The sequence below is a fragment of the Ochotona curzoniae genome, unplaced genomic scaffold, assembly GCF_017591425.1.
Source record: "Ochotona curzoniae isolate NIBS_2020 unplaced genomic scaffold, NIBS_Ocur_1.0 scaffold_4683, whole genome shotgun sequence".
NCBI lineage: Eukaryota > Metazoa > Chordata > Mammalia > Lagomorpha > Ochotonidae > Ochotona > Ochotona curzoniae.
This window is the reverse complement of record NW_024467121.1, coordinates 29,438,226-29,462,865: the sequence shown is the minus strand read 5'-3', so window position 1 is coordinate 29,462,865 and position 24,640 is coordinate 29,438,226. Positions and strand designations below refer to the sequence as shown.

The 24,640-nt window shown below is 42.8% G+C and overlaps 1 protein-coding gene across 6 annotated transcripts in view; it reads right to left on the bottom strand.

Moving 5' to 3' along the window:
* Positions 1-24,640, bottom strand: part of ARID4B (AT-rich interaction domain 4B) — a 106,736-nt gene that overhangs the window by 81,220 nt on the left and 876 nt on the right. For all 6 annotated transcript variants that reach the window (XR_005882489.1, XR_005882490.1, XM_040967888.1 and 3 more), the window contains exon 2: positions 24,262-24,316. Coding sequence is in view for 4 of the 6 variants with exons in the window: in XM_040967888.1 (XP_040823822.1) it covers positions 24,262-24,267 (6 nt within the window). In the remaining 2 variants the exon portion in view is untranslated. The remainder of the gene's footprint in view (positions 1-24,261; positions 24,317-24,640) is intronic.

Below are 24,640 nucleotides of genomic sequence, written 5' to 3'. Positions count from 1 at the left end.
GACTCTAAGATAGTCTATGTCAATCAGTGGATTCTTCAGCGACCTCATCATGCTTGGAATGGTAAGAGAATGACAGCAATTCAGAACTGTTGAACTATCAAAACCACTTGAGCAAGACCCTCAGATCATGCCCCACATCAGGGACCTGGGGTGGGTGGGAGATTGGGTGGCGCTTCTCCCTTTATCCCCCCCTTCACCCCAAATGGACAAAAACAATGTGGAAATAATAGTCTTACCCACTTTCCTGTAGCCCTTGACCCTTTGTGCCCTAATTAACTATGTAAAGAATGTCAAAAATAAAGAAAAAAAATGACAGTTTAAAAAATGAGGTAAACTCAACCAAATACAAGAGAATTCAGAGTAAAGAAATAAGAGAACCTTAATGAATGACATGATTGAAAATTACTAAGGAGACAGAAATCATTAAGAAACAAATGGACATTTGAGATGAAATCTGTAATCAGTGGAATAAAAAATGATTGAGAGCTTTAACAGCAGAATAGACCAAGTGGAAAAGGGAACTTCTGGCCTTAAAGACAAGAATTGGGAAATAGCAGAATCAGACAAAACACAGAGAAAAGAATTTTTAAAAATGAAGAAAGTCAATGAGAAAAATGGGTTACCATTAAATGACCAAATATTCATATTTTATGTATTCCTGAAGAAGAAAAGGAAAACGGCATTGGGAACTTGCTAAACGAAAAACAGCCAAAGATTCATGGACATCCAAATACAAGAAGCTCATACAAGCACAAGCCAACTCAGCCAAAAACAGTCTTCTCCAAGGCATACTGAATCAGACTGTCAAAGCTTAAAGAACAGTAAAGACAGAAAAAAGTGTCAAGTTACACATAAAGGAAAACAAATAGGTTAACACCAGACTACTAAGGGAAAACCCTGTAGGCCAGAACAGAATGGGATGATACATTCAAGTTTTTTTTTTTCAATCTTATTTCCAATAATAATTACATAGTCAAGAAGGGTCCATGAGGACCACCGATTAGTGTGGGAAGGATCAAGGAATTGGAAAAGGTGGACAAGAACATTTTTCCAATTTTTCTTTTTCCTGCATCTGGGGGAAAAGGGAGAGAAGGGGAGAAGCCACACCCACCATCCTAACTGCATCAGTACCTGAAGATGGGGAACAGCCACACAATGTCAATCCAGGGTCCCCAAAGTGGAGCATGCTCCGAGGGTACTGTTCAAGTGGTTTTGACAGTTATGAAATGCTGTTGATTTTGCTGCTCCAAGGATGAGGAAATCCTTCCAAGGTTCAATGCCTGACAGTCCACCTTCTCCATTCACCCAGATACTTGCTGTCAAAGCTTGGTTGGGAGTTATCCAATTTGTTCTGCTGCCCTCCATTATCTGCTATAATACTAGATGTCCTCTGCATGCCCCAAGGTACTGCCATATCCCCCTTGTGCATCTGGGTATGCCAGCCACTGCACCCTCTTCAGCAACTAAGGAGACCCAGTTCTGACACATGTACTCCATGGTCAGACCACAGATCCTGCGATTTTCCCCATGGTTGGAGTTCTGAGTTGGGGTCCAGTTAGGGGCTCCCCAAAAACACCTCACCAGTGGCAACCCCAAAATGGACTCCTTGTGCATGCCAGTCAGTAAAGGGTCTAGCTCAATCCTTCACCCACAAAAGCCACACATACGCACCGGATGTTGAAGTTGTTGGGTCAGTTCTGTCTCCAGCCCCATCTCTAGGGAAACCAAAAGATGCTGAAGCCAAGCCTAATCCTGTCCACCACACTAGCAGAAACTGCAGCCCAGTTAAGAGTGACCCCCCCCCCCCAATTATTCCCACCAGGCCCACTTTCAAGCCTGGTTCCTGCACATGCCATTTATTTATGTGCAGCAAACTGGTCTGATTTGTCTCACATTCCATTCGGCTTTTGTACATACCAATGGTGTTTGCATCGTAGCTCAGTCCAACTGATCCCACTCTCCAGCCCACACTTATGCTGGTAGATGCTGCCTTTTGTCCAGCCAGGTCCACTCCCAGTCTTGGTCCTCATGCTCAACGACAGGAGCTGAAGTCATCAGAAGGTTGCCCAAATTCCTCTAGTAGGCTCACACCCAGCCCCAGATCTTGCACTCTCCAGGTGGCTCTGCAGTCTAGCTTGACAGGACTTGCCCTCATTCCCAGCACCTGCCAGCCAATGCTGTGGCAAAACCTGACCAGCCTGCGCTTACTCTGACTCATGCATGCACCAGTGGATATGGTCACTTAGCCCAGTCTTGCTCTTCCCCTAGCCCAGCTTGCATGCAGGCCAATAGGTGTTGTAGCCCTGCACTGCCTGGTCTGTCCCCAGTTCCCGTTCTCACATTCAGCAGCAGGAGCAATGGCCCAGCAAGGGAATAGCCACTGTTCCCTACCGGGCTCATGACCCCCCACCCCAGTCTTACATGTGCTGGTAGATGCTGCAGCCCAGTCTGGCATGGCCTGCCTCAGTTCCAGCTCATGCTAGTGGGTGCTACAGCCTAGTCCAGCCCAACCAGCCCCCAAATCTGACCCACATATATGCCGGCAGGTACTGTAACCTGGTCTGATCTAGGCTGCTCCCAGTCTTGGTTCTTGCATTAACCTGCAGGGCCTGCATCCTGAAAGAAGAATTTCCCAAGCTCTTCTATCAGGTTACCTCCAAGTGGCAGATTTCGTGTACACCTGTGGGTCCTCAGTCAGCCTGACTTGGTCCACATTCAGTCCTGGCAGTACAGCAGCCTTGCCTGACTGGCCCAAACCCATTCTAGCGCTTACTGTTGAGTGCTACAGCCCAGCCCTGCCACTCCCAGACCCAGCTCTCAAATGGTTCAGCCCATCCTATGCCCCCCACGGCTCTCACAAGCACCAGTGGGTACTGGGGCCTAGCCCAGTCTAACACACCCCAGACCCAGTCCATACCCATGCCAAGGTATCTTGCAGTCATGTCCAGTCCAGTTTGCCACACCCATTCCAGCTCTTGTGCTCACCAAGTAGGACCTGCAGCCCAACCGGAACGTCCCATTAGCCCCCACAACCAGGCCTGCTCCCAGCCACAGATTTTGTATGAACCATTGTTGCTCTCAATCAACCCAGCATAGCCCATCCCCCACCTTGGCCTTTACATTGGATCTGCAGCTTGGCCTGGCCTGACCAGCCCACAGTCTACACCCCATCCTGGTGCCGGCCCTGCCCGATCTGCACCCACCTCCACCCCAAGAACCATCCCACACTTCTGCTGACAGGAGGAGCTGCCTTGACTGGCCTGACCAACACCCAGGCCTAAATCACTGCTCACCAGCAGGAGCTACAGCCCAACAGGGGAGTTCCCCAAGTTCTCCCACCAGGCTAATTCCCACACCAGATCTCAAATGTGCCAGTGGGTGCAAGGCCAATACGAGACACAGTCTGCTCCTCTGTCTTGCCTTTGTGTATGCTGGTAGATGTAGCAGCCTGGCCTGCCCTACACCCAATTCTTGGCTATGCCTATGGGTGTTGCATCCTGACTAGCCCAGACTATTCCCAACCCCAGTACCCATGAGTTTCAGGGGGTTCCATGGTAATGCCTCGCTCATCCCGTCACTACTCCCAGCTTGATGATATTATAGTTTCCCAGGGGCAGACCCACATATCCCCCACAGAATCTGACCCCAGACCTGGTTCTCTTGTGTGCTAGTTATTGTCATGGCCCAGCCTTACACTGCTCATTCCCTGTTCTGACAGTCACTTGTGGGGACTCTGGTTGATCCCTGCCAGCAGTGCCCCCCAAGCCCTAGCTTTTGTGTGCACTGGTGAGTGGTATTCAGCAGTGGTCGATGCTCACTAGCCCAGCTCGGGTCTCCCACATGAGTGGGTACATCAATCTGACCCAGAAAGGTCTTTCAGCTTCCCTCCTTTGAACCACTTGGTCTCACTCCCTCACTTACCTGCAAGTACAGTGGCCTTGTTGGTTGAAGTCCCCCAGAAAGTCATTCCTCACCTGCAACATACTGCCTCAGTAGCCTTCTCTCTCACATATCCCCATGTCCCCTTCCCTGAGAAATCCAGAGTTCCTATGCCAGGGGGTGCATGGGCTATCCAGCCAAGTCTTTCCAAGCCCAGTCCTCTGGTTGGGTAGCATACTGGCCTGGAACTCTGCCTACCTATCAGGAACCCAAGCTCATACATGGGTCCCCAGACCCCGTCCTCTGGTACATGTTACGGCCTGGGACCTTAGCCCTCCACCCACTAAAGACCCAATCATGTTTACAGTTTCCCAACACCAGTCCACCAACGAACCATGCCAGCATACTAATCTAGGGCTCCCCACTCCCCTCCCCAACCCCACCTGGATCAAGCACATGAGGAAATCCCCAGGTTTACTCCACTTGCCTAAGCATGGGCCCCCAGGTCCCCGAATGCCCGTCGGCACCATCCCTAGACCCCTTGCAAGTGTGCACCCTTAGCCCACATGCCAGCAGAAGCCAATATATTCAAAATTTAAGAAAAAAATCTAAACAAGAATATTATACCTCTAGTAAAACTACCCTTCAAAAGTGAAAGAGAAATTATGTATTTTCCACATAAGCAAAAACTGAAGTGAATTGACTACCACCAGATCAGTCTTACAAGAAACCGTGCAAGATGTCACACATTAGAAGTAAGCAATGAAACACATGCCATCACCAAATTTATTACCATAGCAGGCAGAATCATAATCTAATAAATAAAATGACAGGTCTTAGTTCTTACCTATCCATTCTAATTTAGCAACTAAAAGATCTAGGTTGGCTGAATGGATTAAAAAAAAACATAACCCTATTATAGGTTGGCTACAAGAAAACTAATTTCAGGGCCCAGTGCTGTGGTCCCTACGGCTTTGGCATCTCGTCCATGAGTGTGGGTTCTAGCCCTGACTGCTCTACTGCTGACTCAGCTCCCTCTTATGGTCTACTCAAGTCTTTGGGTCCCTGCACCTATGTGAGTCAATCAGTGGATTCTTCAGCGACCTCATCATGCTTGGAATGGTAAGAATGACAGCAATTCAGAACTGTTGAACTATCAAAATCACTTGAGCAAGACCCTCAGATCATGCCCCACATCGGGGACCTGGGATGGGTGGGAGACTGGGTGGCGCTTCTCCCTTTATCCCCCGCTTTACCCCAGATACATGACGAAAACAATGTGGAAATAATAGTCTTACCCACTTTCCTGTAGCCCTTGAACCTTTTTGCCCTATTTAACTATGTAAAGATTGTCAAAAGTAAAATAAAAAATAAAAAACCCCTTATCTTAAAAATTCAAAAGCAAAAATAACAATCTAACAATGAAAACCTAAATGAACCAAATGTCTTGTTCGTCACATTTGAGCTAAGAATGACTTTTGAGTATCCTTTGCTTTCATTTTATTTGAAGGTCAGACAATCAAGGACTGATCACCTACTGGTCCACTCCGCAAATGCCCTCAACAGCCAGGGTTAGAACAGACCAAAGCTAAGAGGCTGAAATTCAATCCAGCACTCCCACATGGGTGACAAGACCCAGATAACAGAAACATTACTGTGTTCCCAAAGGTACACATCAGCAGGAAGCTAGAATTGAAAGCAGAGCCAAAACAAAAACCGAGTTGTTCCAATATGGGACGTGGTCACTCCGAGTGGCATCCTAATTGCTGCACCAAATATCCATCAATTCTTGGTAATTAAAACATTTATTTAGGGCCCATCGCGATAGCCCAGCAACTAAAGTCTTCATCTTGAATGCACTGGGATCCCATATGGGCGCTGGTTCTAATCCTGGCAGCCCCACTTCCCATCCAACTCCCTACTTGTGGCCTGGAAAAGCAGTTGAGGACGGCCCTAAGCCTTGGGACTCTGCACCCACCCATGTGGGAGACCAAGAAGAAGTTCCTGGCTCCTGGCTTCAGATTGGCACAGCACCAACCATTGCAGCTGCTTGGGAAGTGAACCATCAAAAGGAAGATCTTGCTCTCTGTCTCTCCTCCTCTCTGTATATCTGATTTTGCAATAAAAATAAATCTTTAAAAAATAAAAAAACAAATTCTTTTAAAAATTAAATATAAAACATTTATTTAAAGTAAATATTCTAGACTGGAGCTGTACTGCAGCAAGTTAAGCCATTGTTTTGATGCCAGCATCCCATATGGGCATTGGTTCAAGATCTGTCCAACTCCCCATTAATGCCCCAGGGAGAGCCAAATAGGAAGTCCCAAGTGCTTGGACCACTGCTGGCTCTGACAACAGAAGAGACCATGACAATGAAACAAACATTTAAATCCTCTGCAAAATGGAAAAGGGCAAAAGGGCAAGGAAACCAACCGTGTGGACCCTCCAGAAGGAAAGCAGCCTACTGGCACTGAACTCCTCACCACCATCTGCTGCCTCCCAGATGCGTTAACAGAAAGCAAGACCAGAAGGTACTCCAGTAAAGGACACGCGTCAAGCAGCAGCAACTGTTGCACCACAACGTCCTGCCTATCTTAGCTTTTAATTCTTTCTTCCATGTACTCTTTTAAGTACCTTTATAACCCTCAGGATGGTCAAAGGACTAAATTTAAAAATGTAAATAACATGATGATATATGTTAAACACTAAGTAGTAGTAAAATTATCATTGCAACAAAAACCATAACGCTGACACACAGAACATGACCAGGACAGACTGATAAATATTTTAATTCTATTTCAGAACAAGATGAAACTGATGAGTCTGACTCCATGAGAAATGCAAAGTTCCCTTACCAACCAAAGATGAATTTACAATAGCATGGTTACTAAAAAAAATAGAAATGTTAACTACTAAAAAGCAAAAACAATTTTTTTAAGTTTTTTTTTTTTTAATTTGAAAGGCAGATCTTACAGAGATAGACTGAAAGTCTTCTATCGGCTTCCACACAGCTGCATCAGCTGAAGCTGAGCTTATCTGAAGCCAGAAGCTAGAAATTTCTTAGACATTCCACATGGGTGCGCAGTCCCAAGGACGTAAGCCATGCTCTGCTTTCCTGGGCCATAAGCAGGGAGCTGGGGTAGAAGTGGAGATGCCAGGACAATAACAAGCACCCACACGGGACACCAGAGCCACAGAGTGGAGCATTAGCCTGCTACATCACCTTGCCAGCCCCACAATAAGCATTATATCAAAGATTTACAATATACTCCAGTCAAACTTTCTGTGTTAACACTCCAAAAGTGAATATATAATGTTCAGGCTCTGAATGATTCCTTAAATCAAATCTCTTCATAAGCTGTGAAGTATTTGAACTCTCCCACACCAAATCAATGTAAAAATATTACAGCTGAGATTCTTTCTTCATTGGTGGTGGGGGAAGAGAAAAAATCAGAGAAAATTGCTTATAATCAGAGTATGCATGCAGTAAAAGAAATGATGTCTAAGCAAGTAAACAAAAAGTGTTTCAAGCAGACAAAGGACTCAAGAGAAGCCACCTAGGTATATGCATATTTTAAGTTAGTTAACCCTCTATGTTATCATCTGGAAGAAGAGTTGGGCTCTGAATACAACGTGCCTCATGGCCTCTTGTGGCTACCTGGGTCACCATGCTGCAATTCAAACTTCAAATCAAAAAGCTGCAACAAAATAACCTGAAGATTCACTTTTCTCCTTACATACTAGCTCTTCAAAACCTTTTGCCTTTTCTTACTAATTTACAATAATAATTTTTTTAAATTTTTACTATTTTTACTGGAAAGTCAGATATACACAGAGCAGGGGAGACAGAGAGGAAGATTTTCCATCCGATGGTTCACTCCCCAGGCTGCTGCAATGGCTGAAGCTGAGCCAATACAAAGCCAGAAACCAGGAGCTTTTTACGGGTCTCCCATGTGGGTGCAGGGTCACAAGGCTTTGGGCCATTCATGACTGTTTTCCCAGGTTACAAGCAGGGAGCTGGATGGAAGTGGGGCAGCTGGGACATGAACCAGTGCCCATATGGGATCCCGGCCTGCTCAAGGCAAGGACTTTAGCTGCTAAGCCACCGTGCAGGGCCCAATCTTTTTTTTTTCAAGATTTATTTATTTTTATTGGAAAGGCAGATCTACACAAAGGAGAGAAAGGAATATTCTCCTTCTGCTGGTTCGCTCTTCAAGTGACCGCAATGGCCAGAGCTGAGCCAATCTGACGTCAGAAACCCAAAGCTTCTTCTGGATCTCCATCGTGGGTGCAGGGTCCCAAGACTTTGGGGCATCTTCCACTGCCTTCCCAGGCCACAAGCAGGGAGCTGATGGGAAGCTGAGCAGCTGGGATATGACCCTGTACACATATGGAATCCTGGGGCATGCTAGGCGAGGACTCTAGCCACTAGACTACCGCGTTGGACCCTATAATAATATTTTCATGTCTGCAAAGATTCTCCTAAGAATTAAGTCTATGATAGTCCATTTTTATTTGGTTTTTGTTTGTTTTTGTTTTTGTTATTTTTGTATATCAGAGGCAGAGAAATGAAAAAAAAGAACTGTCACCTGCTGGTTCACTCTAAACATGTGCAATGACAAGGGCTGGGCCAGGCTAAGGCAACAAGTCAGAGATTCAACCCAGATCTTCTACAAACGTGCCAGGAATCCAGTTACAGCTCATTTATTTTCATTCTTATATGAAAATCAGATCTTTTCCATTCACAGTTCACTCTCCAACTTTCCACAACAGTTACGCTGGGTCAAATAAAGCCAAGAGTCTAGAACTCAATACAAATGGGTGACAGGGACTCAAGTACTTGGGTCTTCAACCACTGCGTGTTAGCAGGAAGCAGAATCGTCAGCAAACTGGAACTTGAACAAACACTCCAATGTGGAATGCAGGTACCCTAAACAGCATCTTAATCACTGTACCAAATGTTCGTTACATTAATTTATTTTAATATATTCTCATAGAATGTCTCCTATTCTTAACAGGATAAATTTACATATAAATGTTTAATAACCCAATGCAAGTAAATTCTGGCTTTAAAACTGCTATATTCCAATATTAAAAGTAGGCAAAAGTTCCTAAACTTCACTTACTATTCAATAAAACCATGAAAAGGTCACAAAATGGCAATGAGTTTATTATTCATTTATAATTAATAACTAGTAGAAAGGCAGTGTGGTTCAGTCTACTAACTACAGCCTAGGTTCTGCAATCGGTTTAATGTGTGCCTGTAGGCAGATCACTCAACATCTCTGCATCTGCTTCTTCAACCATAAAAAGGGAAAAATGCTGTTGATCTGCCTCCAAGGGTTCTTCTAAGAAATAACTAATGATTACAAAACTTTAAAGCACTAATTGCCATTTTAAAACATTATGTAAGTGTAAGTACTAAGTAATCCCTTATAAACCAATCATTCTGACCCTGGACATCTTTGGGAATCACTGCCTACAATGCTGTGGCCCAAAATTAATCTTTCCCACAAATGTTACTAGGGATCCCACAGAACAGTATAGGTTCCTTAAGAATTTCCCCTTGCGTGATGGTTCAATTAGCTAATTCTCCCTCTGCAAGAGCCAGGATCTCATATGAGCAACAGGTTGTGTCCCAGCTGCTCTTCATCCTATCCAGCTACCTGCCTATGGCCTGAGAAAGCAATAGAGAATGGTCCAAAGCCTTGAGGCCCTGCATCTACGTACTCTTCGGGGAAGAAGTTCTTGTAGCCATTTGGGGAGTGAATCAGCAGATAGAAGAGCTTTCTCTGTTTCTCCCTCTGTGTAAATCTGATCTGCCTTTCCAATTTAATATATATATATATATATATATATTAAAAAAGAAAAAAAGAATTTCCCCAAATACTGTGCCATACGGCAAAACAAGGCACTCACCAGTTCTCACACCTATCCTTCCAGTGGCACTCTTACATGGCAGGCTTTCATTGATACTAACTGCAATAATAATTCACATAATGAGAAGCCATAATAATAATAATAATAATTCACATAATAATAACCCACATGCACATTCTATTTACTGGTACTATTCACCATCCAATAACACTAGATTCATATATATTAATATTTACTGATTACCTACTCAGGGTTAAACACTGCTGTGAGGCCTTTACTGTAAAGGCATAACTGGCTAAGCTTAATCACAGTGGTCAGTCATATGCAAATAGAGAAACCAGCACATTGAAGAAAGTAAAATGTTGCTAAGTCCATTAAAAAAAAAAAAAGATAGTGAACAGTACTGTGATACAGTGGGTGAAATCATTGCCTGTGTCACTAGCATCCATTCTGGAGCACTGGATTGAGGCCCAACTGTTCCACTTTAATTCTAACTGCCAATAGTTCTTTTTTTTGTTTTAAGATTTTATTTATTTTTTTTGGAAAGGCGGATATACAGAGAGGAGAGACAGAGAGGAAGATCTTCCATCCGATGGTTCACTCCCAAACGGCCGCAACCGCTAGCGCTGAGCCAATCTGAAGCCAGAAGCCTCCTCCAGGTCTCCCACGCAGGTGCAGGGTCCCAAAATCTTTGGGCTGTCCTTGCCTGCTTTCCCAGGCCACAAAAAGGGAGCTGGATGAAAAGTGGGGCCACCGGGATTAGAACCAGTGCCCATATGGGATCCCGAGACGTTTAAGGTGAGGACCTTAACCACTACACTATCGTGCAGACAATGGCCCAACTACTTGAATATACACAACCCTAAGGAGAGACCCAGACAAAGCTCTCAACGCCTAGCTTCATCCTGGCCCAATCCTAACCATTTGGGGAGTGAACCAGTGGACAGAAGATCTTTTAATCAGTCACTATGACAATTAAATAAATGAATCTTAAAAATATTAAAATGATACAGATTGGTATGTATCAATACAGAACAAAAAAAAGGAGCTATGCACAATATGTATGAATCCACTTTTAGAAATCAGAAAAAATTGTAATTTTATATGCACTAGTACAGGAAGTGAGACCAGAAATGTGTATTACAATTTAATTATTCAATTTTTAATAATCATTTTTTTAAAACCTTACTGCTTTTACTGTAACTTCTAATTTTACTTGGAGTAGAACTAGTTTAGAAAAATATTACAGAGGTCAGTTTCGGGGGGCAAAGTCAGTTATGCCTGTAGCACCACTTCCCGTATGGATACCAGTTCAAGTCCCAGGTCCAGGCTGCCCCACTTCTGATCCAGACCCCTGCTAAGGTGCCTGGGAAAGTACTGAAGGTAGCCCATGTGCTCCGGCCCTTGTACTCATGTGGAAGACCTGACAGAAGCTCCTGGCTCCTGACTTCAGTTTGGCTTAGCCCTGGTTTCGCCTTTTAAATAAATCATAAAGAAAAGAAAAATATTTTAGCTTGACACAAAGTAAAAATAGATGACTTACTAAATGTTAAAAGCTCATGGGTTTTTCTTTTTAAAAGAACTTCACTGAGCAGCTTTCAGTAATAATGTTCAACAACAACAACAAAAAAAAAAACAAAACAGAAACCAGTCCCTTAGTAGATATCCATATCAAGATAAATCTTAGGAGGCTAGTATTGTCACACTGTGGGTAAAGTCACTGCCTCCAACTGTGATTGCCAATGTGCCTAGGAAAGCAGCAGGGCCCTGACACCAATGTGGGCAATCTGGAAGAAACTTCTGGCTCCTGGCTTCAGCCTGGCCCAACCCTGGCCACTGCAGCCACGTGGAGAGTAAATCGGCAGCTGGAAGATCTATGACTCCTTCCTTCTCAGTAACTCCAACACTCAAATAAATAAATAAAATATTTTAAAACCTCACTAAATACCTCTGACAGCAATAGTGCTTCCTTTGCCATTGGGCCTATTCAGCTCTCCCAAACAACAGAGACTCTGGACCCTAGCAGGGCCTGTCACTCAGTGGCCCTGTCCACAAGCATACCATGCCAGATCAGCTCCACATTCCAACAGTGATGTGACCAAAAGCTGGCAAAAAAAAAATTTGGACTACATAAGCAAAATTAAAGGTGATTGAACCACCCAAAACAAATATCTCCAGTGGTTCACCTTCTCCAGTAACAATCCTCTAGGTGTCAAAGCTTTATTAACCTTTCCCCTAAGAAAATCCCATTCAAAAAGATGACAGCAAATTAGAAAGGAAGACAAGTATTATAAATTCTACATGAGGAAGGTACCTGCCAAATAAAGGTTAAAATGACAGCAAACAGTTCCTGGAATGAAGAAATCTGGCTTACTTTGCACTAAATATTCTATCTTTATGATTCTAAAAAGACTAGAATAACAGGTTTTTCAATTACAAATATGCAACTTTTCCCCAAGTAAACTTTTAAGCTAAAAAATTCATACAAGTGGGGGAGGTGGGCAATGCAGTGGCACAGCAATATAATCCTCCACCTGTGATGCAGCAACTCCATTTAGGTGCCTATTAGAGTCCCAGCTACTCCACTGCTAATTCAGCTTCTCGATTAAGGCCTGGGAAAAGAAGTAGAGGATGGGCCTGGCACAATAGTGTAGTGGTTAAAGGTCCTCGCCTTGCACGCACCGGGATCCCATATGGGCACTGGTTCTAATCCCAGCAGCCCCGCTTCCCATCCAGCTCCCTGCTTGTGGTCTGGGAAAGCAGTTGAGAACAGCCCAAAGACTTTGGGATCCTGCACCCACCCAGGTGAGTGACCTGGAGGAGGCTCCTAGCTTCAGATTGGCTCAGCTCCAGCGGTTGCAGCCACTTGGGAGTGAACCATTGGACAGAAGATCTTCCTCTCTGTCTCTCCTCCTCTCTGTATATCTGCCTTTCCAATAACAATAAATAAATCTTTAAAAAAAAAAAATGTAGAGGATGGCCTAAGTTCTTGGGCCCCTGTACACATATGGAGACTCAGAAGAAATTCCTGGCTCCCAGCTTTAGACCAGTTCAGCTCCGGCCATTGACAGAGCTAGCATGGTGGCTACCCCATGACACTGCATACCAAATGGTTTGTGTCACAGCTGCTTCACTTTCAATCCATATCCCTAATTAAAAGCCTGGGAAAAGCAGTGAAAGACGGCCCAAATGCTTGTATCCCTGCGCCAAGATGAAAGATCCAGAAGAAACACCAGGCTCCTGGTTTTGGCCTGGCCCAGTCCTGGTGTTAAGGCTATTTGGGAAGTGAATCAGCAGAAGGAACATCAGTGTGCATGAGGGTGTGTGTCTTTCAAATGAACAAAATAAATCTTTTTTAGAAAACTAAAAATATAGGGGCCATGGGGCTGACATGGTGGTATAACAAGCTAATTCTCCCTGTGACAATGGCATCCCATACAGACACTGGTTCATGCCCCAACTGCTCCACTCCCAGTCCAGCTCCCTGCTTAGTGGCAAAGCATGGCTCAAGTCCTTGGGCCCTGCACCCAAATGGGAGACCCAGATCAGCTCAGTTCTGACCATTGTGGCCATTTTAGAAAATTAACCAGTTGATAGAAGATATCTCTCTCTTTCTCTCTCTCTCTCTCTCTCTCTCTGCCTATCTTTCCTTCTCTCTGTAAATCTGCTTTCCAAATAAAAATAAATCTTAAAAAAAAAAAAACTTGGGGTCAGCATTGTGGCATGGCTTAGTCTTCTGCCTGTAACACTGGCATCCTATATGGGCACTCTATTGATCCCTGGCTGCTCCACTTCTACTCCAACTCCCCACTAACATTCCTGAGAAAGCAATGGAAGATGGCCTGAGTGCATGGGCCCTTTCATCCAAGATGGGAGACCCAAAAAAAACTCTAGGCTCCTGGCTTTGACCTGTCCCAGCCCTGGCATTGCAGCCACTTGGAGAGTGAACCAGTAGATGAAGGATCTTCTTCTCCCCTCTCTCTGTAAGTAGGCCTCTCGAGTAAATTAAAATATATATATTTAAAACAATTTTTAATTTAATTTTTCAAACTATGATCACTAAATCACTCTGAATATTATTTACATTGGTAGGATTTTACACATTCCTTGTATAGAACTAATTAACAGTAACTAAAATTTACTGAGAGCCTGCTATGTAGTAAATTACCCTTAGTCATTAGTCACCCCCTACTAGGTAGGCAGGTGATATCCACCTTGTCAGAAAGTGTATGAAAACACTCCACAACCTGGTGTAGAAACTGCAATTCTATCTCAGGCAACTGATTAAAAAAATTCTCTATCAGCTAATAGGACCCTGTACAGTCTCCAAGGATTGACAATGCAGGACTACACCAAGTAGTCAAAATAACTTTTTTTTTTTTAAAGATTTACTAACTTACTTGAAATGCAGAGCACCAGAGAGAAAGGCAAAGACAGAGAGATCTTTGGTCCACTGGCTTACTTTCCCAGAGATTTCCACCAACCAGGACAGGAGGAAGCCAAAAGGCAGGAATTTCAGCCTCGACTCCAGCTGGCTGGCTGAGCCCACGGACCTGGCTTATCCTCTGCTTCTTCCCAGGGGCATCAGTGAACGGCTAAGTCTGAAGCAGAGGAGGCCGGATCAAATCTGTGCTTCTGTGTGCAAGGCCCACATTGCAACCCACTGCCCTCCAGCACTTGTCCCAGCATAATGCATTTTGAATGTATCTATTCAGTTAGTACTCACACAGCATTATAAGGTAGCTATTATTATCTCCATCTTGCAAATAAAATAACATTGGTACTTACTTTCATTTAAAAAATAAGTAACTATCCAAAACTCAGCAGCCAAGTAAGGAACAGGAGTGAAAACAAACCTCGTTCTTTCCAAGCCATATGCTCTTAATCACCAAGTGTCACTATTTATTGGGTACTTAAACCAAACAAAGATGGTTTTTACAGTAACATTCCTGTGTAATTTCTAACATGAGTAAAAAAAGAGAATCCTTTTTTTTAAATGCCATTTGCTCAAAGGTGTGTTAAGTTTATAAACCTCATTTGTGCTGGTAAAGTGTTTTGAAAGTGCGATTTTAAAAAAGATTTATTATTATTTTATTTGGGAAACAGTCACAGAGAAGAGAAACAGAGAAAGAGAGAGATCCTCCACCCACTGATTTACTCCCCAAATGGTCGCAACGGCCAGAGCTGAGCCACTCCAAAGCCAGGAGTCTGGATCTCACAGGTTTCCCCACAATGTTGCAGGGCCCGAAAGCTTGAGCCATTTTCTTCTGCTTTCCCAGCTCATAAGCAGGGGGCTGGATTGGGAGTGGAGCAGCCAGGCTACGAATGGTGCCTATAGGGGATGCTGGCTCCACAGGGGAAGGCGTGGCCTACAACCCCACAGCACTAGCCAGTCCCAAGAGTGATTTTCAGTGAAATCCAATAATAGTGATGAGCAATTATTTAATGCCATCAAGAGAATATCAAATTACCAGATGGTTAACAACAAGACTTTTAAATACAAGTTCAAAAATCCTAGAATTAAATCATATTATTGAAAATTTATCCATGATCCAAAAAAATGGCTTAAATAAGAAAAACTCAAGAAATGTCTTACTATCCAAGACATACTGCTATTTATCATTCTTCTCGTATCTCCCAATTAATAAGACTAAAATTTTTACCTTAAAAATGATATGCAATCCTGGCAATGTGATGTAGCAGTCAAAAGGGCCACCATAATTTCAGCATCCTATATGGGTCTGAATCCTGGCTCTCCCACTTTTTTTTCCAAGATTTATTTTATCTCTCTCCTTTTTTGTTTTTTTAGATTTATTTTTTTTATTGGAAAGGCAAATATATAGAGAGAGGAGGAGAAACAGGAAGATCTTCTGTCCAATGGTTCACCCCCCCCAAATAAGCGCAACGGCCGATGCTATGCCGATCCGAAGCCAGGAGCCAGGAACCTCCTCCAGGTCTCCCAGACGGGTGGATGCAGAGTCCCAAGGCTTTGGGCTGCCCTGGACTGCTTTCCCAGGCCACAAGCAGGGAGCTGAATGGGAAGCATGGCCACCGGGATTAGAACCGGCGCCCACATGGGATCCTGGCGCATTCAAGGTGAGGACTTTAGCTGTTAGGCTAAGGCAACGGGCCCAAGCCCTCCCCTGCTGATCCAACTCACCACTAATGCATGTGGGAAATCAGCAGACGATGGCCCAAGTGTTCAGGTCCCTGCCATCCACATGGGAGACTCAGAAGTAAATCCTGGCTTCAGTCTGGCCCCAGTCCCTGCAGCTGCCATGATTCGGGGGAATGCATCAGTTAAGTAGACAGATCTCTCTACCCTTCTCTCCAACTGTAATTCTGCCTTTCTTAATAAATAAATAAATCTTCAAGAAAATTTTAAAGCAAGTGATATGCATTATTTTGTGAAAGATTTCATTCTTACAAATCAGTAGTATTGGCCTAGAGAATTAGTTCCTCCACCAACTTACTACCACCATTAATGTAAAGCTGAGAAAACAACACTATACAAGGCGATGCTTAATTTTAAACTTACCTCTAACAGCATACAAAAGCTAAGTGCACATAGCTATTCAATTAGATATTATCCTTGCCTCAGATAATGCCATTAAGGTAACTGTACAAAATGTTAACAGCAATCACACAAAAGTCATTTTTTTTAAAAAGATTTATTTATTTATTGGAAAGTCAGATATACAGAGAGGAGGAGAGATAGAGAGGAAGATCTTCATCCGATGATTCACTCCCCAAGTGAGTACAACGGCCAGTGCTATGCCGATCCAAAGCCGGGAACTAGGAACTTCTTCTGGGTCTCCCACGCAAGTGCAGGTTCCCAAAGCTTTGGGCCGTCCTCGACTGCTTTCTCCGGCCACAGGCAGGGAGCTGGAAGGGAAGTGGAGCTGCCAGGATTAGGATCGGCGCCCATATGGATCCCGGCGCGTTCAAGGCAAGGACTTTAGCCACTAGGCCACTGCGCCAGGCCCATAAAAGTCATTTTTAAGTCAGTGGAAAATCTAAAAGAAGCTTATTTCATTGCAAAAATATCCTGAAATCCAATGTACACTCATATCAATTTTATATTAACTTCATAAATAATCCCCAATGTTTCTAATTTTAATATGAATATTCTCACATTTGGGGGTAGTATTAAGGCATACTGGGTAAAGTCACCACCCAATCCTATATGGGTGCCAGTTCATGACCCAAATACTCCTTTCTAAGCTATCTCCCTGCAAATGGCCTGCAAAACATAGCAAAGGTCCGAATCCTTGGGGCCCTGCACCACACAGGAGTCCACACGGGAGCTCAGCCTGGCCCAGCCCTACACGTTGCAGGCACCTGTAAAGTGAACTCATAAAAGACTCTCTCTCTTTGTCTCTAACTTTCAAATAAAATAGGGATAGCGTCACAGCGTAGCCCCACCTATAGCACCAGTTTGAATCCTGGCTGCTCTACTTCCAATCCACTTCCCTGCAAAAGCCTGGAAAAACAGTGAAGGATGGTCCTAGTTTCCAGTTTCTTATATCCACATGGGAGACTGAGAAGAAACTCCTGGCTTCTGACTCCTGGCTTTGGACCGGCACAGAACCGGCCGTCGTGGCTATCTCTTTCAGTAACCATGCCTTTCAAATAAATAAATAAATTTATCTTTAACAAATAAATAAATCTTTTAAAAAGAAAATAAAAAGATTTCTAAAATCACACTATTTTTACAGAAAACTTAAATGTCAGGATTTCCTGAACTACTAACAATAGCAGAAATGTAGCAATTTTTATCTTGAGAGGTTCTCAGGACTGGTGCTGAGGCCTAGCAAGTAAAGCCATAGCCAGCAGCACCAGCACCTCATACGGGCACCAGATCAAGTCCTGGCTGCTCCACTTCTGATTCAGCTCCCTGATAAAGTGTCTGGGAAAAAGCAACAGAAACGGGCCCAAGTGCTTGTAACCCTGCATCCACGTCAGAGACTCACAAGAAGTTCCTAGCTCCTAACTTCAGCTTGGACCAACCAGCCTGTAGCTGCCTGCAGAGTGAAAAAGTTGATGGAAGATCTCTGTTTCTTCATTTGTCTATAACTCTGGCTTTCAATAAATCTCATTTTTAAAAATTGGTATAGATCTATAAAATGGAGCATTATTCAACAATAAAAACAGAACAAAGTACTGACACATATAATAAATTAGATAAACCTTGGAGGATGGAGCCATTTGGCAGAGTGATTAAGATTCCACTTCGCGGCCCTGCACAATAGCCTCGAAGCTAAATCCTCGTCATGCATCCCCCCAGGATCCCATATGGGCATCAATTCTTATGCCAGTTGTTCCACTTCCCATCCAGCTCCCTGCTTGTGGCCTGGGAAAGCAGTTCAGGACAGCAAAAAGCCTTGGGACCCTGCACTCCCGCGGGAGACCCCGAAGAAGCACCTGGTTCCCAGCTTTGGATCAGCTCAGCTCCAGCCATTGCAGTCACTTGGGGAGTGAACAAGTAGACAGAAGATCTTTCTCTTGTTTCCTCTTCTTTCTGTAAATCTTTCCAAGAAAAATAAATCTATCCTTAAAAATATATAGAAAAACATGAAAAAATATAAAATGGATAAACCTTGAAAACATCATGCAAAGTAAAAGAAGACACATAGTTCACCGATGCCAAATGCCCAAAACAGGCAAATCTTTACAGGTAAAAAAAAAAAATAAATAGATTAGTGGTCTCCAGAGAAGAGGATAAGAGAGCAGCTGCTAATGCGCACAGATTTCTTTTTTGGGAGGATGAAAATGTTTTGGAGTTAGACAATAGAAGTGAATATAGATACAGTTAAGATAATAGAAATTAAAATGCTGAAAAGTAAAGAACTGTTAAACTTTTAAAGTCTGAATATTATGGCACAAACTGTATCTCACCATTTAAAACTGAAAAACAAAAACTGAGAATGCCTCTCTCAATACTTACTGCTCACTAATCAAGGAAGCCTAGGAGTTGGGAAAGCCTCTGGCTATACTCAATTCAAGGAACCACCACCAAGTGATCACAATAGAAAGGTTTTCTAAAGTGCAAAGTTACCCCAGGGTGCAACTGATCTGCTCATCTGCAAGCAGCAGCAAGCAGAATCTTGACCTCATATCCAATCCATTCAAATCTGTTCATCCCTGCTTTCAGGTATTTACCCATCCTGTGACTTCTCCGACCAGGACTCTCTTGACAGTCCTGAAACTGGGCTGCCTACACCCATCCCTGTTGTCTTACACTCTGTACATTGTACTTACAGCTTCCAAACATTTGTATCCAATCACTTCACTCTCTTGCTGAAGATCCTTAACCATTTTCTAACACACTGGATTTAAGTTCCTACAATGGTCTATAATGCCTTCCTTGTGTTGTATGGGTCTTTACCACACTCTAGCCTCCTATCTCACCACCCTAGTCCCACTGGCCTTTCCATTCCTTCAATATGCCAAGTTCAAACAAGCCAAACACTTTTAACCTCCATTCTTGCTTTCGTTTGTTCTGCAGGAACGCTCTTCACCCAAATAAAAAAACAACAACAACAACAAAACAAAACAAAACAAGACAGGCTTCCTGTAGCACATTTTCATGTTGTCATACTTACAATGCCACCTCCTCGGGAGGCCCCTCCATTACCACTCAGAGCAGCACCTCCTGTCTCTAACTTCCTACTCTGAATAGCACTGCTCCCTGCTTTAGGCTTAGCACCAGGTCTGGCAGGACGAGGCACACAGCCTGTGCAGTGATGAAGTGTACTGGCCAAGTTGACCAAAAAACACATTTCTCAGTGAACTGTATACTCATTTAGCTTTTTTAAAAGATATGATAAGCAAAGAATTAGCAATATGGACCGAAAGCATGTCAATGTTTTACAAAATTACCTGTTCATCAAAGCAATCACAAGTTTACAGCACAGAACACGTTCTCCATATTACAAATCTTAAAAACTTTTCAAATACCACGTAAGAGTACTTCAAAAATTCATGGAAAATAGCATTAAAATAAAAATTTACTTTTTGGTTCAAAACAGCCTTACTTCCTCCCACTCTGAGATGTGTGAATTAGGTCTTGAATGTCTCAGACCTGCTACCCTGCCCCACTCCTGCCACGTTAATTCAGGCCCTCACTCATTTTGCACCTGCTTCCAATCACACATGACTTTTCAGTTACTACAGCATTATGAAATCTTTCTGCAATGCAAATCAAGCATCTTCAGGCATTCATTAAAAACCTTCAGTGATTCTATGCGGCTTTCAAGAAAATTTCTGACCCCTCACTTCATACATCTTCCATCACTGCCTTTCTAGCCCACCCCAAAAGCATGGTTTATGTTAACTCAGCCAAAGCAAACTATTTACAATTGCTAGAAACATCAACCAATTGTGTATTTTCCAGTGCTAACCCTTTTTTGTCTGAAGCACATTGTTATTACTATTTGAGAAGTAGAGACAGAGCAAGCTCACAGAGGCATGGTTTGTCAAAGCTGGGAGCCAAGAACTCAATTTAGGTTCTCTACGTGGGTAAGCAAGAACCCAACCACCAATCATCACCATTGCCTACCAGGGCATGTACACACCAGAAGGAAACTAAAACCACAAGTGGAACCAGAACCCAAACGCAGCATCCGAATATAATAAGGGCATCCCGACCACTGACTCCTACTTTCTCTTTTTTTATCCTCTTTGCCAAGTGAAAGTTTCAATATTCAGTTAAAACACCAAGTCCACCAGAAAACTTTCACTAGCTCTCTGGATCAGATGTCCTCTTCCGTCAATCCAGAGTACATGATAAATATACTTATAATTCAGTTTGTTGTATGTTTTGTTTTATTTTGCTTGTGCTAACTTTTAAGTTCCTTAATTTCACCTATATTTCACACAGCCGAACACATGGAAGGAGTTGTTATTAAACGAAAGATTGGGGCCAACCCAGTGGCATGGCAAGCTAATCTTCCACTTTGGGCAGCAGCATTCCCTACGGGCACCAGTTTGAGTCCTGATTGCTCCACTTCTGATCCTAATTCCCTTCTAATGACCTGGGAAGGTAGCTGACTGTACCCATGTGAGATTCCCGGAAGAAGCTCCAAGTTCCAGATCAGCCAGCAGTGAACTAACAGATGGAAGATCCTCTCTCGTCTCCTTCCCTCTCTGTAACTCACTCTCAAGTAAAATAAGTAAATCTTAAAAAATAAAAGAAATGAATAATTTATGAAAAGAAGAAGAAAAGGAGAGAGAAGGAAGTTAATAGGGCTACAAAAAAGTGAAATTTTTAATGCACAGGGCTTTAATAGGGGCATTTGTAATCAGTCCATTTTTGTGTGATATATTTGTATATGGTTTACATGGTCAGTGATTACTGAAGAAAGAAATGTACATGTGAAAAAGCATACCTACCCATATTCTAAGAGTAACCAGTTGAATCACTCCTCCCCTTCAATATTGTGCTCGTCTGGCCTAATTTCATTTGAAAGTTTACTGCAATGTAATGACATTAATAACAAGCATAATATGAACCCAGAAAAAGTGTTAGGAGAAAAGTAGGAAATAAATGTGACATAATTAAAATTAAGTCTTTATAAACTCTGGGACCAGTGCAGTCAGGCAAAAGACTAATCCTCTGTCCTGTGGCACCAGCATCCATGTGGGCGCCGGTTCCTGTCCCAGCTGTTCCACTTAAAATCCAGTTGTATGCTTACAGCCTGGAAAAGCAACGAAGGATGGCCCAAATCATTACATGAAAGATCTAGAAGAAGCTCCTGGCTCCCAGCTTCGGATCAGTTTAGCTCTGGCTGTTGTGGCCAATTGTGGAAGACCTTTTCTCTCTAGTTCTCCTCTATCTAAAACATCTGCTTTTCAAATAGAAATTTAAAAAATCTCTAAAAATCTATGTAATAATAGATTAATAGTCTATCAATTCCTAGTTATGTATTACTATTGATGTTGAAAGAGCACAACAAATAAACTCAACATAACTCAACACACCATACAGCAAATCTTTTGTGTTACAAACATGGTTGTCAAAAATATATTGTGCAAAAAATACAGCCACATAAAAGTGCACTAGCCAGTAAAAGAGCTGTTTTTACATAAATGTCTTCTAAAGGTAATACTACATGAAAAGTTCTGCTCAAACATAATATTATGAATGGCATAAGAGGAGCACTCCAAAAAGTTCAGGGAAAATGAATCTGGGTACAAACATTTTTAAAATCCAGGCATAGATTTTTTTTTTTTTCAAAATACACAAATTCTGTTAGCTTTTTGGAGTTGTCTCATATGCAAGGATATTTTTCTTTATTTTGGGATTTTGAAGAAATGATCAGAAGCTATTAATAAATTCTCCTTCAATTACCACCATACTGTGTAACTTAACAAAAAAAAATTGTCACTAATAGAACAGACAATTCAAATTTCAAAATTTGCTTGAAAGTTCAAATATATTTGGTAAGATGCAATAAATAATATAAATCCTTTTATAGCTCAATTGTCATTGTTGTATTGAATTTGGGAATATGAAAAAATGTTTAGGCTCAATACAATCAACGTCAAATATGTTGGAGCTGCAATTTTTGCTAAGGCAAAATATGAATCATATACAGCTTGTCATCTTTTGGTAGAGTAAAGGGTATAAGAAGTAAGTTTTTAGCACCAATCATTACTAGTAAATTCCATAAGAGTACCTGTTACAACAACAGAAAGTTCTTTTCATAAAAAGTTAAAAATAACTCTTTCCTTTTAAAATCTTTTAACATTAACAGTACATTTTTATAAAAAGCAGTAAGAATGGAAATAGTGAACACTTAAAACTAGCAGGTCAAAAATAATACCAAAAAATTTGCATTTGCCTAGTACCATTTTTAAAACTAAAGTTCCCAATATACTTTCATTTTTCACAGACAAGTTTTTGCTTTTTTGTTTGTATTCTTTAAGGAAAACTAAAGGAAGAAAGGAATATCTAAAAGACCTTCAACTTAAATCTCTTTCAACTAAACATTTACAGAGTACCAAAGATGTGTCAAGCACTACGCTGGGAACTGTGACAGATTACAACATTTGTTCCAAACTAAACCTTGAATTTATTCAGCATCTAACACTTCTTAGTATGTTATTCAACTCAGCCCTTAAGTAGTTTTCAGCCAACATCCAGGGAAATACATGGTTTTGCTAATAAATCCACTTTTTTCTTGTTCCACACAGCAGTTCTAACCAAAGCGATCTGTTTCTCAGACATCACTGATTATGTCTTCAAGGAAGCAAGACAGCAACTCAGCCCGTACAAGCTCTCAGGCAGCTCATGGTGTCCACACTCAACAAAGAACCAGACTAAGGTACTTCCAATGGTGAGGATTTCAAAAGCCACAGCTTTTACTTTCTTTCACAAACAACACTACAATAATGTTTGTTCACATGTTCATAAATAAATAAATAAATAATGACATTTGTAATTTCATTACAAATTGGAACTCAGATGAAGTACTGAAAAGGCAGTCTTGATTCTAAAAGATATATTTTTGAAGAACCAGTTCAAAGGAACTGTCAAAACTAAGTGACACTTAAACCCTAACCTGCTGTCTGCTGTGCTCCTGCGCTTGTTAACCCGCTATCCCAGCACAGCGCCTCTGCATTTGCAACGGATGACAAAATCCCTGCCAGCACCTAACTCCCACCAGTTGAATCAACCTTTTAGATATCTTGTGCTTTTTATATAGTCATGTAGATATCCTCAAAAGTGAAAAAAAAAAAAAAAAACACCTGGACTTCTACTGCTATATTTTCTCCCACCAGCTAGACAAACTGCATTTTTTTCAGATCCTCCATTTAGTCAACATGTTTACATTGAAGAGGAACCCGGCCATCCGTTTTCCCGGAACATTACAATGCAACAGAGCGACTGACAATTGCAGACCAAAGAGATCAATAATGAGGGGGGAGGGGGGAAGGGAGCCACACAAGCCCAAATCCCTACAAACACAAAGAACAACGGTCAGCTCTGGACTGCGGAAAGATCACCAAAATTCCCTCTTAAAATCTTCAGATGAGGAGGATTTTTTTTTTTTTTTGTGGCTATCAAACAGGTTTTCTACTAGGAAAAAAAAAAATATCCACAGTCCCGTTCGCACACTAAACAAGATTTTCTTTCAGCAGGGTAACCGATAGAACCACCATCCAGTTTCGTTTCTAGAGTCAGATGACTTGACCTGCTTTTTGTTTTCCCTTTGAAAACACTTGTACACGCGTGCGGTTCCTCCGACCGTTCCCTGTAAAAAGCTTCCGTTCTCTACGGAGCCATCAGCCTCCAGGAAACACCCTCTAACTCACTCCCAACTGCACAGCCTAGCCCGTGCACCTGCCCCCAGCTCATCCCCCTCTCCTCGGGGGACAGGGCTCAGCGCCAAGGCCACCAAACACACCTTCCTCTGCCCACAGCGCCGCGGCTCCAGCCCCTTTCCTCCTTGAATCCTAAAACCCAGGCAGGCGTTCGTTTTCTGCAGGCAGACATACCTTCATGATGACTCTGGGACCGCGTTCCCCTCGAAAACACCAGATTCACCTGCACCTGGAGGGGAAACAAAAGACACCCGGTTACCACCACCGGCACCCCTCTGCACTAGCGGAGGAGGAGGGAAAGAAGGCAGCCAGCGATGTCCCGAAGCCCAGATCGGGGAGGGCACCAGCCCTCCACCCCCAGATCACCACAATCCGATATGGGGCTCCCTCTGGCCTCGCCGTCCCCGCAAACCCAGCCACCTACATAGCTCGATAGCTTCCCGTCCCCATTGTCGGGACCCGACGGAGTTTCCCGTCTCCGACAATGACGCCATTTCTGTCAGTGAAGAAACTCACAACAAGCCCGGCCGGGGTCCGGCATGGGGCTGGCCTT